Below are 16043 nucleotides of genomic sequence, written 5' to 3'. Positions count from 1 at the left end.
TTACTGAGGGGCTCAGGACTAAGGTTAGAATTAGATTAAGACTCAGATAAGGGGCTGGAGAAGACATTAAGTCACTTATGTCCTCACATAGATGGAGAGCCAGGACTGTGTGTGTGTGTCCAATTAATTAATATGGCATTATTATATCCAGCTGTGCAGTGGAGTGTCATGAACAACTAAAACAAAAAAGCAAAAAACCACATGGAGAGGCTCTCTTTTACTTCTTTTATCAAATTAATACTGATATACCTGTCCAGTTAGTAATAAGGAAGCAGGCTGAGTTTATTAACTTTTGAAACCTACATTTTCAAGAGACTAAAAAATAACCTAATAATGAAAAATATTGAAAAAATAAACAAACATTAGCGCCATTGTTTTAACAAACTGTTAGGACTAATTTACCTGTATCAAAGATCTTACCTATTTATTTATTTATTTATTTATTAGGGACAGTGCATATTAATGGACATCTACAACAACTGCAGCTGTAAATATGCCAAATTGTAGCAGCAGTGCTAATTTCCATCTGTAATCCCTAGGCAGGTGACAAGAAAGACAGTTTACAAAAAGGCAAAACATCATAAAAGACATCATAAAAAGGCAGTTGACAAAAACGCTAAACATCATAAAAACATACAGAACAACACAGTGAGGACAATCTACTGATGGTCACAGGCTTGGTTTTCCTTCATCCAATGTTTAAGTTGTGATTTGAAGGAGGCATATGATTGTGAGTCTCTTATGTTGAGCGGTAAACTTTTCCAATATTCAGTTTCAGTGTCTGAAAGTGTAGTTTGTCCAAAAGTAGTGCCCCTGCGTGGCACCTCACAGTCTCCTTGAGCTGTGGCCCTGGTGGCCATCCCACTGACAGACCGGGATTTGATAAAATCTGTCAAGGGAGGAGGGGCAAGTCCATGCAAGACTTTATACATCAGGCAAGCATTTTTAAAATTCACAAAATTATCAAAATTAAGAAATTTATATTTATTGTATTCTCCAGTCAGTGACTTTTTTATTGATGGTTTTATGCCACTATTAACAATGAATTGACTAATTTTCCATTGTGTGCTAGGTGTTTTTTCCCTTACTGAGGTACAAGGCTGATGCATGTGCATATGCCAAAGGTCACACATCCCAAACATTTAAAGCTTATGTGGTACATTCACCAGAGATGATGATCTAAGGACTGCCCCCCCCCCCCCCCCCCCCCATTTTAAGTAGAAAATATGACCAACAGTTAGTTTATCAGCCCCAATAAGTTGATAATGAACAAGACGATGTAGTAAATAGATTTACAAAAAATATATGTATTTAAACACTATAGTGGCATATAGCAATGCAATATCTGACTGTCAATTCTACTACGATTTCTAAGAATTGAATACTGAATAGCTTTGAATATTGATCTGATAACAGTATTTAATTAATGAGCAATATGGACCTTTGTGTCTAAAGCAGTATCAGCTTGACTTTAAAGACTGCTTTCTACTTAATAAATCAAAATGCAACAAATAAAAAATCTACCTGTGTATGTTAAATTCTGGATCAAAGTGACATCTGGATTTATTCTGTGGGACCTTTTGAAGTCCCTCTCAAGAATACATGAAGTTGACACCACAAAAGGGGATTCACAGACAGCATTGTTAATGCTGACGGCAGTGGGGCAATAAATAATGTACATTTTCAGCCTCCTCATAAACATGGTAAGACATCCTTTAATGCAATGTGGCACAGTTCTGAAACCACAACTGAAAATGCAGACTTTTCCCTTTCTTTTTTCAAAGGATAATTTCCATGAAACATTGCGTACAAATCGAGAAAGAAACATCATCCTGCAAGTTACACTTCTAATATTTATCATTAGTGTTAGGTTTTAATTAGTATTACTATAATCTATGTTGAATTTACAGTGAATTTGTTCTTACCTGACCATCTTGACCAACATGCACCTGGTGGATTTGAAGATTTCCCTGAAACAGAGAAAAGTCATGTCATGTCAAATCCAAATGTTATACTATTGTATACACACAGAATGATTTAGCTGCCATTGCATATTAATTTAAAGCCCTGTAAAATATCACATTTTATCCAATTCTTTGCTCTCCTTCTGTTTTTGCCTTAATGTGGACTGACTGCAGAATATTAAGACTTATCCTCCTCTAGAATCTAGACACAGTGTAGTGGGACATCTGTCTGTTTGATTGGATTTAAACTAGAACAGATCGGGCCCCTGTAAACAAAATATGACACAGAGAAGCATTGGCAGGGATACCAGCACACTGCAACAGTTTCTTCAAGATGGCATAACCACCGAGCAAACGCCCATGGTGATAACAACACCACCACGATTGAGAGGGCATCTTATTGTACATATTAAGCCTGTCCAAGTTTCAGCTGTTTCTCCTCCTAACTGTATTTCATGTATACCTCACGTGCTGTGCTGCCATATGGCCAGAGAGCAGTGTAATCTCTGAAACAGCTCATTTCCTTTTCAAGCACACTAGAACCAATGTCTTTGATGAGAGGGGCCCATTCCTAATGAAAACATATTCTGTGAGTGGCAGTTGGGAGATGTGGGATTTTGTTGCTAAGCTTTGAACTCCAAAAAACAAACAATATCATGGAATAGGAAGGAGAGAGGAGAAAAAAATCTGGGCTCAGTCACAAAGAACAGGAAAGGCTGTAGAGCTTTTCTGCCTGCAGTACACTCTGTTTCTCTCACTCAGTTTCTTCCTCTGAGCACTCTTTAGTGCAAGCTCAATAGGAAATGAGAAAAACACTTGGTTAAGGTGTCAATTGCTTTTGCATAAATGTCAAGCTGTCATGCATATGTGGTACATATCATATACAGTATGTGATTACACATGTATGTGTGTACACAGACTGGCGCCTTCAAGTAAATCTCTGTCCCACATGCTCAAAAAATCATTAACTATGATGTTGATGCGGAAATTCCTCTTCAACAGTCGGTGTGGTTTCGAGTTAGATTCTGATTTCAACTGGCAGGCCAACTGTGTGTGCATTCAGCATTGCCTGGTGGGGGACATGGGATGTCTAGGTGCAAACACTCATAACCCCATATATAAGCAGGCGAACATGTATAAACACTAAGCTGATCTAAACATCTGCTTTGCTTCAGTGTACTAATGTTGCCAGGCATTCTTTTACATTACTGAAATGGCTATCCGCATATGTAAACAGAAAATATAGTGTTTGGAGGAAACAACACCAGCAGCTTTCTTATTCTGAAGATGAAAACAAATTTGAGCTGAAACTAACAGCTGTTTTTATTATTGAATATTTTCAGTTACCCCATTAATGTTTTGGTCTATGAAACATCAGAAAATTGTGTAAGATATTTCTGTCATAGAACAGAAGAGAAGCCAGAAAATATTCGAATTTTAACCAATTAGTTGATTATCAAAATAGCCGTTGACTAATTTAATAGCCAATACCTAATCAATAAATTGATTGACTGCTACAGTTGTAAAAACCATACTTTCAATTAAAAGATTCTTCATCTGGGTCATTCAGAACAGGCTAGCTAACAGTGAACACACTATCACAACACACTGATCAATAACTGGGAAACACGTGTAGTTACAGCATTGTTCTATTTTTCTTTTACTGGAGGGCTTTCAACTTTAAATTTCACAAGAAACAATTGCTGTAAAGTGCAATAGATAAACAGAGCTATTCCCCAGACAGCTCATTCTGTGCTGGCCCTTGAAGGTCTCTCTTTAATAAGCATAAAAAACATAAATGATACTTGATGAACTTGTATTTTCACAATAACTGCAGCATCATTAATATGTAGACCCTTTGTCTACAAACATCTCGTCATCCTCAATAGTTCTACAGTGAAAAATAATAAATACGTTTTTAAAAAGCAAGATGAAAAATGCTATTTAGATTTAGGACAGCATTTTCAATTAACCAGCTTGACAACATGTCTTTTATCAGAGGGCAAATAAGGACACACCACTGAAACAGAGCCAGCAGATATACTAGAGGAAATATGTATCCACTTGAGTTCACTTTGTCTGTCAGTTAAAGAAACTCATAAACTAACCATAAGTTAAACAAATTACAAATGAAACCTTCAAAACAATACACTCATATTCCCACACTGCAGTAGCCAACACTCTGTCTCCCCAGCAAGCCATCTCATTCTGAAAAACAAGTTCACTGCAGCAGTAAAATTCTGTTCAGAGACTCGGGGCCTGATTTACTAAGATCACAAATAACGGGCACAAATTTGCTTGCTCGTGCTAAAAAATGCACGCGCTATTGATTTGCGTGTCAAGGGTGATCAACTAAGATTGCCTGCACAAATGACAACAGGTGCAAAGTCTTGGAGACCGCCCTATTTATTTGTGGATTTTACGTGCGCTACTGGTTGTCGTCATGGAGACAGTTCACTGGTAAAACTGCTCTGGGAAATGCCAGCATTAATGGCAACAGTGCACTGGAATGAGCCAGATGCAAGGAAATGTAATGTAGCAGGGAGTTTTGTCATACAAGGCATTGCATGACTTCTCCTTGTGAGTGGCCCCAAATCATCCCTTAGTTCATCTAGAAGTTCGAAAATGGCATTGCTGGGTAGGCGATACGTCTCAAATATTTTTCCTTTCATCATTCCAAAAATATTGACGCGAGCAGAGCAGATTGGTTCTCTGCGTTGCCTTTGGTTGTGCCTATGCCACCTCCTCGCCACAACAACTGCAGCCAGTTTTGTGCGAAGCTGTGCCAGTTAAAATCAACCTTTCAGAAGTGCTAAATATAGACGCAAATCCACTGCTGCAATCATTTTCAGGTTTGGTAAATCCCATTTCGCACACCAAATAAATATTAGCATCTACTCCTCCCAATAATTTTACACATTCTGGCAGTAACGCCCATATTGCATACTCATCAAGGCAAACACGCTAAATGGGTTGTGCGAGTTGTGTGAGCTATTTTGCCAATTTGAGAGATGCAACCCTCAGTGTATCCTGTTAGTAGTTAAGCTTCAACATGATTTTGTGTGTGCAGTCAAGTTTGCACACGTTTTTAGATGCGCAAACCTTTAGCAAATCAGGCCCTTAATCTCCCAAGTGACGAGTTTGCTAAGAAATGTAATATATCAGGAAGCATGACTCAAAAAAGGAGTGGTTGATTTTTCCTCTTCTGTGTCTCCCTGTCTCCTCATAGAAAGACTTACCTCACTGTCCTGTGTGATCTGCACCTCCTCTCCTTGAGGGACCTGGGCAATGTGCAGCTGACCTTGAGGAATCTAAGAGACAGAGATGAAGAGAACAGTTAATGGCTGAAGACAGTAGATAGTCAATAACTTGGTCTAACTTTATATTCTTGAACTTCTTTTATATGAAAGGATACAACTCAATGTACAGAATAAAACAAAGCTGGATAAGTAAACCTGATGTGTTGTTTTTTGTTTAGCAATTAATGGGAAATAGTGAGAGCAGTGAATCACTGGCAGTGAGTGTGCCTGGTTTCCTCTATTGTATTTGTAGTAGCCATAAAATTCAGGCTACACTGCAGCTTCTAATGCCAACAGGGTAATGACTGCAAGGTGAACTTCTGACCATCATTCACTCCCACCCTCTCCCTCGTCTGTTGTTTGTACACCTTCCAACGTTTCACTCATCTTCTGTATTTCAAACCCAATGCACTTTGTAAAATTCCCAGCGTTGTAAATGGTCAGCTTTTAAGCACTACAAAATCATGACTTCCAGGGAGTGAAGTCATGATTTTGTAGTGTCATAATCAGAGCCTAAACTTAATAACAGAATCAAACTAGAATTAAAGCCTCCCAACCTGTCAAGTTGCAGCTTACTTTTTCCTTCATAGACTCATAGAATGACTTCGCAAAAGGATGTGTTTGAACAAAATGGAAGTTATCACTGTATCAACATGTTATTCCAGTCAGTAATTTCCAATAAATGTGCAGTTTTTATTAGAAATTAGGGATGCACCGATACCACTTTTTTCCAGACCGAGTACAAGTACACGCACTTACATTTAAGTACTTGCCGATACCAAGTACCGATACAAGTACTTAATAATCCCATTCCAGTTCTTAGTTCCTTTTGTAAATGTGCTTTATTGTTGTTGTTATTAGTCTGACTGGAACAAAGTGCTGCTACTGACATTTAATGTGTTGGAATGAGCGTTTCTCAATTAATCCACCAGGGAGCGCTGCTCTTAATTAACCATACTGGACAAATACCGCAAAGAAGAGTAAAGTTTTTTGGGAAGAAGAAAGTCAGTAATAACAAACATGGAGACGTCAGAGGTAATACTAATGTGATACTAATATTGCAGCGTTTTCGCTGTTAAGGTTTAAAAGCGAAGCTTCAGCAGATACAGAAAAGATAAATGAGTGATAAGTTTCGTTTTCACTTCTGCTGGCGGCACGGTCCGCACTGCTCCATACCCCCATAGTATTATAAGTAGGATGGAAACTGGCCAAGCCCTAGGTAGTTGTCATGTCAGCAGTTTTTCTCTAACTCACACAGTCGCTCTTTGAACAGATCCTCCACCTCCACGGTTCCCGGTGGTATTCTCCGTCTGGGTACGCATCCGCAAGCACCTTTAAAACGGATGGAATGTATGCAGAGGACGGACAGAACGCTGCGTCCGTATCTGTCTGTGTCTAACATTACTTGCAGTCAGCGTTACATTCATCACCGTCGTTTATTTTGAAAAATCTCCACACTCTTCACACTCCCCACACATTATTCCACCACCGCGTACCTGCTGCACTTAACTGTGAATGTTACACAGCCGTAAGTGGTATCGGTGCAGTTGTATTGGATTACTTTTACAAGTATGAGTACAAGTACACACACTGAGTATCGGAGCCGATGCCCAATACTGGTATCGGATCAGTGAATCCCTATTAGAAATTACTGTTTCATGAAGGTTTCATTGTTCAATATACCACTGAATAATGTCCAGAAAAATGTTTTTGCAGAACATTTAGATGTGTTGAAGTTGAAGATATGAAATCACGTCATTTTCTCCTACTTTAATTTTTTGTGAAATCATCTTATAATTAGAGTTGTATATTCTTTAAGTTATAGTCAAAGGCCAAAGACTACTGCTCCAAAATGAAGCCAATGTGTAAATATCTTAATAAGTTATAATACCACATTAATCAGTCGGAACAATTTGTGTATTATACTGATAGTTACATTTTTTTTTTTTCTTGCTAAAGCAGATACATGCTCTTCAAGTCACTGAAAGACCGAATTTCAACTGGGTTTTCTCAAGAAATATCACTCACAGTGTGTGTATATCGGTCACAAGCTGTAATGTTTTCTAGCTCTGCTTGATTAATCCCCACAGAGGAAGTGTAAAGTCTCTGACATGTATGAAACACTCAAGAAGCTAGAGGGAGGGACTGTTACTCTCTTGTCCTTTCTTGTCTTAAGGCATAGAAGACAAAATTTACTAGTCCAAATAACTTTGTATTTGTCAGCTCACCATAAAACACTACTGTGACCTTTGATAACAGTAGCTGTCATTCGAATCCCAATGGGCCACTCCTTTAGTGACGCAAGTGGTAAGGCAATATTAATGTACACTGTGCATGCCATTGGGGTGGGTGGCTCAATCTGCCACAGTGTCTTAGAAACCCTGATCTATGTGAACTTCATATGATAAAAGCATAAAAAACACAAAGTACACAGGATCCAGGATTCTGTAAGTCCTGTTACACAGATGCTCCTCAGAGACTGGACAGAGGTTAATGAATAAAGATATTTACTTGTGCATTGAAAAACAAAGCAGACACTTACCACCTGAACTTGTCCATCTTCACTTATACGATGGAACTGGACTTGCTGATTGGCAAGGGTGTAGTGCAATGTCTGTTGGGTGGCTGTCTCAATCTGGGCAGTTTCTGTCTCTGGTTAGAGGAAGGTACAAAACAGTTAATACAAGTTTTTAAAAAATTATTTATACAGTATATACAGGGAAGACGGTGGATTTGATTCCTGTATAGATAAGAAACAAAAATTGGGTCTCTAAAACACAGAAACACCAACACATTATCATGCAAAGGGCTTTAGCAATTTTGCCTGGCTAATTCCCAGGCCATCTGCTGGATGATGGCGTGTTTATACTTTATCAAATGCCTAAATACACAACAAGGACTCTCCAGCTAGCCATCCAAACACACTCATGGTCTAGCAGCCAAACACAAACTTCAGGCCTTAGTCTAAACATCCACTATCAAAGCAGCCTGAAACCCATGCCCAGACCCGTCACCCAGAAAGGCTCCACACACCCCCTATGACAAAACCACAGACAGGTTTTCAGGTACAGGTACGCTACAGCTGCAAAGTACATACCCTCTCATGTAAAGCATACAAATGCACAACAAGAACATTTGGGAGAAGTGACTCATAAGGCCCTCTGCCTAAGCTCTAAATGATATAAAACATACAACATATCTCACATATACTTCAACAGGTCTGTTTTGTGTTATGTTGCTTTGAAATGTAAAGCTGTCTCTGATCTTTCGTTACCACTGCTATGTAGCATATTACATAAATAATCTGTGCCTCTTTGGTTTTGCCAAATGAGAAAAGCAAGAGCTTAACTGATAAAAATTGTTTTAAAGCAGAAGACCAGCCTTTATTACATTAACATATTATCTGATTAGCGTGTCTTTGTGCATTTGTTCATGCAACATGTGAACTAGCATTTGTTTTGTACGCTCTGGGGTGTGTATTGCCTGAAAAGGCATGGCTTGACAATCAACCCCTAGTGTGTGCTCACAGGATATTTGGGTTTCCTCCATAGTCTTAGTTTCCCTGGTCAGAGGTTAGAGGTGATGGCTCACAGGGAGGGAAGGACAGCAGGCATTGTGTTCAGATTATAACCATCTGCACAAAGTCACACTGTATCTGCATTTGAGTTCATTGAGGCTTAAAATAGCCTTCATAGCCAATAAAATAAGACCTCTGTTAGTTCATAGTGTGATTGTTGACTACTTGAATACAGCCCTTACCCTACCAAAAAGTAACAGAAAATTAACTGAAAAGGAAATAATTTGTCTAAGTATAATACAGTGACTGGATTACTGACCTACACAAAAAATGTTAGTTGCACTTGCACTGTAGGAAAACAAAGCCTTAAGATTAATTTGTTTTATCAAGCTTGCTGTAATCATGTTGAACTGCACTCACAATGAAATATGGGTGGTAAGGCCAAAAAGCTAAAGCTTCATTTTTTTAAAATGTTGTTGAAGATTTACCATTTTAATGTGTTGTAGGTATAAGAGCTGCAGACAATACATTGATTGAAAAAGCTACATGTTCAATATGCGTGGAGAAAAACATTCAAAATGAATACAATACTAGAGAAAAAATGGTTGAATTATGAATTTTTGTTGGACAAGAAATTTTTCCACAGGAATAACCTTCATTTTCCGATGTAGACCTTTTTCAGGATTTTCAGTAAGCAAAATCTTTATTAATCTAATTGGTTCAATACACTGACAAGCCCTAGTCACACCCATACAAATCCTTTAGAGATAATACAGTCAAGAGGCTGGCATCTATTTGAGAACCTCCTTGTAAACAGAAAGAAATCAATAGCCATCCTTTTCACTTCAGTTAGACATTATCTCACATACAATACAATAAAATTACCAGAATATGAAAATCCATGGTGGTGTCAGTGACCTCTAAGCAAAGGAAACAGATTCTTACAACTGTCCACCTTGTTTGATTAGAAAACAGCTCTTGAAACATAGCAACATTATCAGTTGATGAAGAATTATGAAAGTGGAGCCAGGCAGGTATTAGTTTTCTCTGGCCATAGAGATAAACGTTAATGTGCTAACTCCTAAAGCATTTCACAAGAAAAGTGCCAAAAGATTTCAAAGAATTACAGACTGTGCTGTTTGGAGAATGGATAGATAGAAAACAGACCTCCCAGCTGAAGTAGTTAACATGAATTAGATTTTTAAAACCTAATGTGTGGTGATTAACTGTTTTTCAGACATGCTTGTAAAAAAAAGTGATTAGCATAATTATTATATGTCCTAATTCTTAGCAAAGCCTTACCTGAGACTGAAGTGCGGGGTGTGCGCTTGGAGAAGCTCTTAACCGCCAGACTCTGGCCACGTTGTTTGCGTCTCCAAGCAGTGCGGCATTTGGAGTCAATGCTTTGCTTGATGCGATACCAGTCTGATTCTGTGATGCCAAACTTGTAAAATAAGTGACCTGTGGACACATGGAGAGGTCAGTGATAATACATTTATTATCAGACATTGTTGGTAGACAATGAGCAAGTACACCGTCACTGAAATGTCTTGGATAATTGCTAATGTGGGCCTCGGGGCTATTTCTGTATTTCAATATCCCATGGGCCTGTTGACCAAAAAGCAACTGAACCTCACCTTCTGTACATTACTTTAATGCTAACAAAAGCCACACTAAATCTGATTACTTATCTAACTACTTTAAAACCGCTGCCACCAACTTGTTAGGGACTGTACGAAATTGCAGCCTGTATAATATACGGACAAAGCAATACAATACCTGGTGCAAAATTCAATGCCAAAATATGGAGTCTTCCTTTTATGTTTCCTTTTTCTTACTGGAAGTTTACATATTAGTAGGAACAATATGCATGCAATAGCCTTGTCATAATGTTTTACACTCAACTCTTTACACTGCAAGCAGTCTCACCTACATACTTTACGGCATGTTAAGTTCTTGTAATATTGCCAGCAGGATGCAAAAGTCAGACTTTTGTTTAGTGGAGCATAAACAATAGATTTATACAATCATATAAAGAATGTACTCTTCTATAAGATCCAAAATAAAACATCTGCCATGGTTCTGTGAGCCTCTCCTCCACACCCTTTGTTAACACAAACCTGTGACTGTCCCACATCCCTCCCTCAGCGGAGATATGCGGAGAAGCTTTTAAAGGAGTTCAGCAGTTTGACAGCTCATTTCTACATAAATTAAGAGTGCAAATATAGCCCAGGGGTAGAAAATGAGAAGGGGAGCTGAGGGTATATATGTAGATAGTCAGTTGGCAAGTACAGCACCTGATGGGTCCTGTACAGGCAGGCAGGGCAGGTGCTCCTTCATTGCATTTCCTTTTTTTTTCTTTTAAGAAAGCAGAATGAGTCACCCAAAAGTCAAATGACCCTGCTCTAGCCATTGCATACCTCTAGGTTAGGCTAAATCTGCGTTTAACCACAGACACCCAACCTACTAGAGGGGTTTGCAGTTTGGTCCAAGTCAATCAAACTGCAGTATGTACATAACAGGAGACATTTAATAAAACCTCCCAGATATCACCCAAAATGAACTTTGAAAGCTATGCAATGCACTCCGTGAGCAAGCACATATCTTTCAAATATATCTCTCTGTTTACCATCATAATCCTGACTCTGCTTAATCAGAAATCAAAGAGTTCTCCGAATTAAAAGCGACTCCATTAGAATCTTTTCACCAGATGCTTGTCATTTACAGCTGGGTATGTTATAAAATATGTTGCACATGAATGCGTGTGCAATGATGAATGCATGTTGTTGTAACCCGCCTTGGGAGTACTGCAGTGTATTTCTGTGGTTAATTCGATGCTGCTTTGTAATGGAATGGGGATGAAATGTGGGAAGGTCCCAGAGAGTTCATTTATTGCTGCAAGGGGGCAAAGTGTTCTACCTAGTCAGAGTGAAATTTAACAGTGCAAGTTGAATTATGCAGAAATCATGTAATAACTGTGAGGTAAACAGCGGCTGACACTATCTTGGCAGTTACTGTTAGGTCATATTGCCAGTTAAGTCATCACACAAATCGCACACTAGCAAGTTCAAACAGCTCAGAAAAACAAGATATGATGAGGGTGGGACAGAACACTACAGTCTCAGCTCCTATACATAGTTATAATGATACTTTTGATTTCACTTCTAAGGCTTGAGGGGTCTTTGAGTGCTGGCATCTGCTACATCAAACTCCTTTTTGTAAACAAAATCTTTCCCCACTTAGTTAAAATCAGGAAGAGAAGCAGGTGGCATGAAACTGAGAACTGTCAGGAACAGATGGATGAAGACACGCATTTAAGAAGACTCACATCGAATGCCATAGATCATGAGAGGATCCAGCTGCTTTTTGCCATGTTTGCCCTGTCCAGAGAGGTTTGACATGGCTTGGATCTCCCGATGGAACAGGTAGTCCAAAAGTGTTAGTGCCATCTTCTCCGCTGTGCGGCAGTTAGTGGTGATATGGAGCATATCAGCTGGCGACACCGGGCACCGAACTCGCATCTCAGGGTTGTTTTCGTCACCCAGCCAAGTCCCTCCTGGGTAATCATCTAGAGGAGGGGAAACAGTTATTTGAACAATATGACAATTCTTCACTAAAAAAACATAACATAGTACATCCATTGTAAATTTCTTGAACTCATTCTCAAGCTGACAAATGTTCCATTGATATGCAGCCTCTGAGGTACTTATTGCAATACAACAGCGCTCCCATGTGGCAATCAAAGAGAAGTGAACTTTGGATAACAAAACTGTTGCTATTTAGGATTTTACATAGTCAGATATGTGGTTTGGCTTTTTTCTTTCAGTGTATGTTAGCTGTTAAGCCCTCCGCACAAACAAAGTATGAGACACAAAGCTCATGACACATGGTGCCATATAGTTGATGCTGAGTAAGACGGCGTGGTAACCCACAGCTACAAATAAATAATTTCTAGAGTCCCTTTGAAGATAACAAAGAGCTCCAGAGGTCTTCCAAAAAAACACCATCTAAGTCACAACAAATATTGTATCAGTATGGACATAGTTTAGGCTGGCACAAATTCTCCCTCCGGCTCAGAACAACTAAGCTGAGCTACTGGAAACATGAATGACTATACAGGGCAAATATCAATACAGACAAGGAAGGAACCACAAAGACACAAAAAACATGAAACGTCAGCACAGTCTGCTTTCCATTTCATTACTGCAAACCATCTGAAAGTATTCTGTAAGCCACATTATTCATTATGAATACCTTATACTACATTTAGTCATTAAAATAAATTGTACCCTGGTTAAACATAGGCCTATATGTTAATCATGAGAGCACACAACCTGAGATGTAGGACATGACCTGGCTACTGCACCAGACATCAACGTATTGAAAGTAATATTAACTGCATAAATACTGAAAAGGACCATTTGTTCCTGCTTAGAGAATAGGTTTAAGGTTTCATTTTCTTTGTCCTTCTGGAAAACCTGCCCCCAAGATGTGTGTTATCAATGTGTTCAGAAAGATAATTAACATTTTGAAGCAAAGAAGACTTCTGCATTTCTGTTTGTGTATGTAAGAATATGAGTAGCAATATGAGCAGTTTAAAGACCATGTAGCAGTCCTTCAACTCAAATACGACCGCTTAGAACAGTACAGCATTTGTTATTTTCTATCCACTTCTAGGCTAAAAAATAAAAGGCTACAATATATGTGAGTTTCTGCCTTAATCAGCTGTGTGGTTTCATACCCTCTGAGTTGAGTGTGATAAGCGTAACATTTTGACCATTCTGTGCATTGCCAGATTGGCCACCATTGGAAACAGAGTCACTGGCTTCTGAGCCGCTTTCCTGTTCCTCCTGACTTTCCTCAGGGCCTGGAACCTTTACCAGGATTGTGTTCTGACGCCTCCTGGTCACAGCACTGGAAGAAATGTAAATATGTCACACAAGTAAAGTGAGAATGACTACATTATATGTGTTCTGTGCAGAACTACATAACTATACTATATACTGTAAATTAAAAACTGGTGTGAAGAATTCATCTATACATAAGAAGAATAGTGCTAACATTTCATAAGACGACACCTTTTGTCTATTCAAAACAAGAATAAAATGATCAATACCTTATTTTGGCTGTACATGTGTGCAACATAACTGAACAAATCTAATTGTCCTCATCTAAACTACATAGTTTAGCAAATTTGGACCCAGCTTAGTTTATGTCCTCTGTTGATAGATAAGCACATATCTGACATCACAGTGCATGTGGTGTTAATATGAACGACTCACTTGCTGAGCAGGTTCTCCAGTGGAGTGTCTTCCTGGCTTGAGCCCTTCGGGTGCTCACTGCTTACTATTACATTTGTTTGGGGAACAACACTGAGGGACAAGATCAAAACACATCAGTTAAAAAGTAATAAAAAACACATCACCATGTACACGAGGGCAGTGAATAAAGCATGAATAAAGACAATGCTTATTTGAAGCCGAAGGTGCTGATTTGAAGCTTACCATCGCACTTTATTCCAAGTTTGTGTGGCCCCCTGAGGAGATCCTGCCACCATGGGGACTTGAATAGGACTCTTGGCACAAGGCACCATGCTGTCCAGTTTACGTCCAAGGGCCTTGCATGTGGCGTCCAGAGCCTGTAATTTTGATTCAATTCCCTCAAGACGTTGGTTGACTGATGCAGTGAATGAGATCAAAAAGTTCTGAAAAACAGACAATAAGATGCAATATGTATGATTTTGTTGCCATTTTTAATCATCATTGTTAGTTATTATGATAATACAAGTGCTTTGAGCAGTGTCTTCTAAAATGCAGCTGGTACCTTAATAAAAGATATGTCTTGGTTGCTGTTATTGTCTTGGATGTTGCTGAATTTTCTCTTTTTCTTCGGTCTCTCTTCACTGTCTTCATTATCCAGCATGTCTGACAAAAATGAAACATAGAGATACCATCAAAGCATGACATAATAGTGTTACTATTACTACAGAGTATCCAAACTAAAGCAGTATTGATCCAACAATTAAAAGCAGTAACATATTTTTGCTAATAATTAATCCCATGAGAAGTACAGTACTGAATGCAATTACACAGCCTAAATCTAATACAACCATCAAATGATTAAATCCTCAGAAAATGAGTGAAATGAATAAAAATGTTATCGATGCTTGACAGCCCATTTGTCTAAAGCCTTACCATTACTGGTCAAAAAAACATTATCCAGCAAATACAGCAATCTTCAAAAGACTTACAAGATGGGTGGCAAAAAAACAAGCTTTCATATTTTGGCAAAGAATCCTACCTGTACGGTCATCCTGGTGAAAGTCCTCAACTGTTATTTGCACAATTTGATCCAACTCTTGCTCTGACATTGTTCACAGCTGAAATGATGCAGAAATGTTAATGAAGTAATGAAGACAGCAAATTATATGTATAAAACTAAAAGATATGAAACAACTATGATAAGTAAGAATATCTTTAGGCTGTGTCTGCTGCTGTCTCTGCAAAACCATACTCTGACAGGTTTCCCAAGATAAATCATCACCCAGATTTGCACATGCTGGGGGCAGAAAACAATCAAGAAAAATTCACAATTTAGGGAGCTGTTTCCATGCTTTGAAATGCAGGAACAGCTAAAATAATGCCCATTACCAACAGAAGGAAATGTTTGTGAATCTGAGAAACTAAAGAAACCTGGGTAGTTTAGTCAGACTTGTGGATTTACATGGCATGGATTACAGAAAGGCAGTGGGTCATATTGCAAAGAACCTTTGTTCGGATCTACAATCAATTTGCCTGTGTTAAGCATCTCGGTGGGGTTGACCAAAGTCACATAATGATGGGTGTGGATGCAAATGCAAAGTTATTACACATACATTTAGTAGGAGATAAACTCATGATAAGGCGTGCTGAGCACTATTTATAAGGCTCCAGTCTGTTGGTGTACAGTCTTCAATTACTCTGCTTTGTGTGTGGATACTTAGTGCTTCTTGTGTTACATGCAGATTCTGCATATTGTACAGCAGCAAATAAATGCAATTGTTATGGCACTTTTTTTTAATTTTAGGCATTTCATCTGAATTCATTTGCCCTCTGAGGAAGAGCTAAGAATCAACACTCAGTTAGCCAACAGTGTGACATTAAGGAATGACATATTCAAAACCATTACGCCCAGTGCTTTCATTGTCAATATCGTCCGCTAATAATAGGCGCTCAACCTGATATGCATCGGTAGTAACCATGATCAAATCATGTCACCATCGTT

General features: G+C 38.7%; 1 protein-coding gene across 1 annotated transcript in view; it reads right to left on the bottom strand.

Annotated features, from left to right (window-relative positions):
• banp (BTG3 associated nuclear protein) overlaps positions 1–16043 on the bottom strand; it is a 38678-nt gene that overhangs the window by 21877 nt on the left and 758 nt on the right. The window contains exons 2-11 of the mRNA XM_030136892.1: positions 15081–15159; positions 14604–14704; positions 14285–14484; positions 14063–14152; positions 13522–13694; positions 12109–12348; positions 10083–10241; positions 7806–7915; positions 5204–5275; positions 1926–1970 (exon numbers count right to left, since the gene is read on the bottom strand). Of these exons, the coding sequence (XP_029992752.1) occupies positions 1926–1970; positions 5204–5275; positions 7806–7915; positions 10083–10241; positions 12109–12348; positions 13522–13694; positions 14063–14152; positions 14285–14484; positions 14604–14704; positions 15081–15150 (1260 nt within the window). The 5' untranslated portion in view covers positions 15151–15159. The remainder of the gene's footprint in view (positions 1–1925; positions 1971–5203; positions 5276–7805; positions 7916–10082; positions 10242–12108; positions 12349–13521; positions 13695–14062; positions 14153–14284; positions 14485–14603; positions 14705–15080; positions 15160–16043) is intronic.

This window comes from Sphaeramia orbicularis, chromosome 6, assembly GCF_902148855.1.
Source record: "Sphaeramia orbicularis chromosome 6, fSphaOr1.1, whole genome shotgun sequence".
Lineage (NCBI taxonomy): Eukaryota > Metazoa > Chordata > Actinopteri > Kurtiformes > Apogonidae > Sphaeramia > Sphaeramia orbicularis.
Note: the sequence above shows the minus strand (reverse complement) of the source record. Positions and strands in the feature narration are given on the sequence as shown.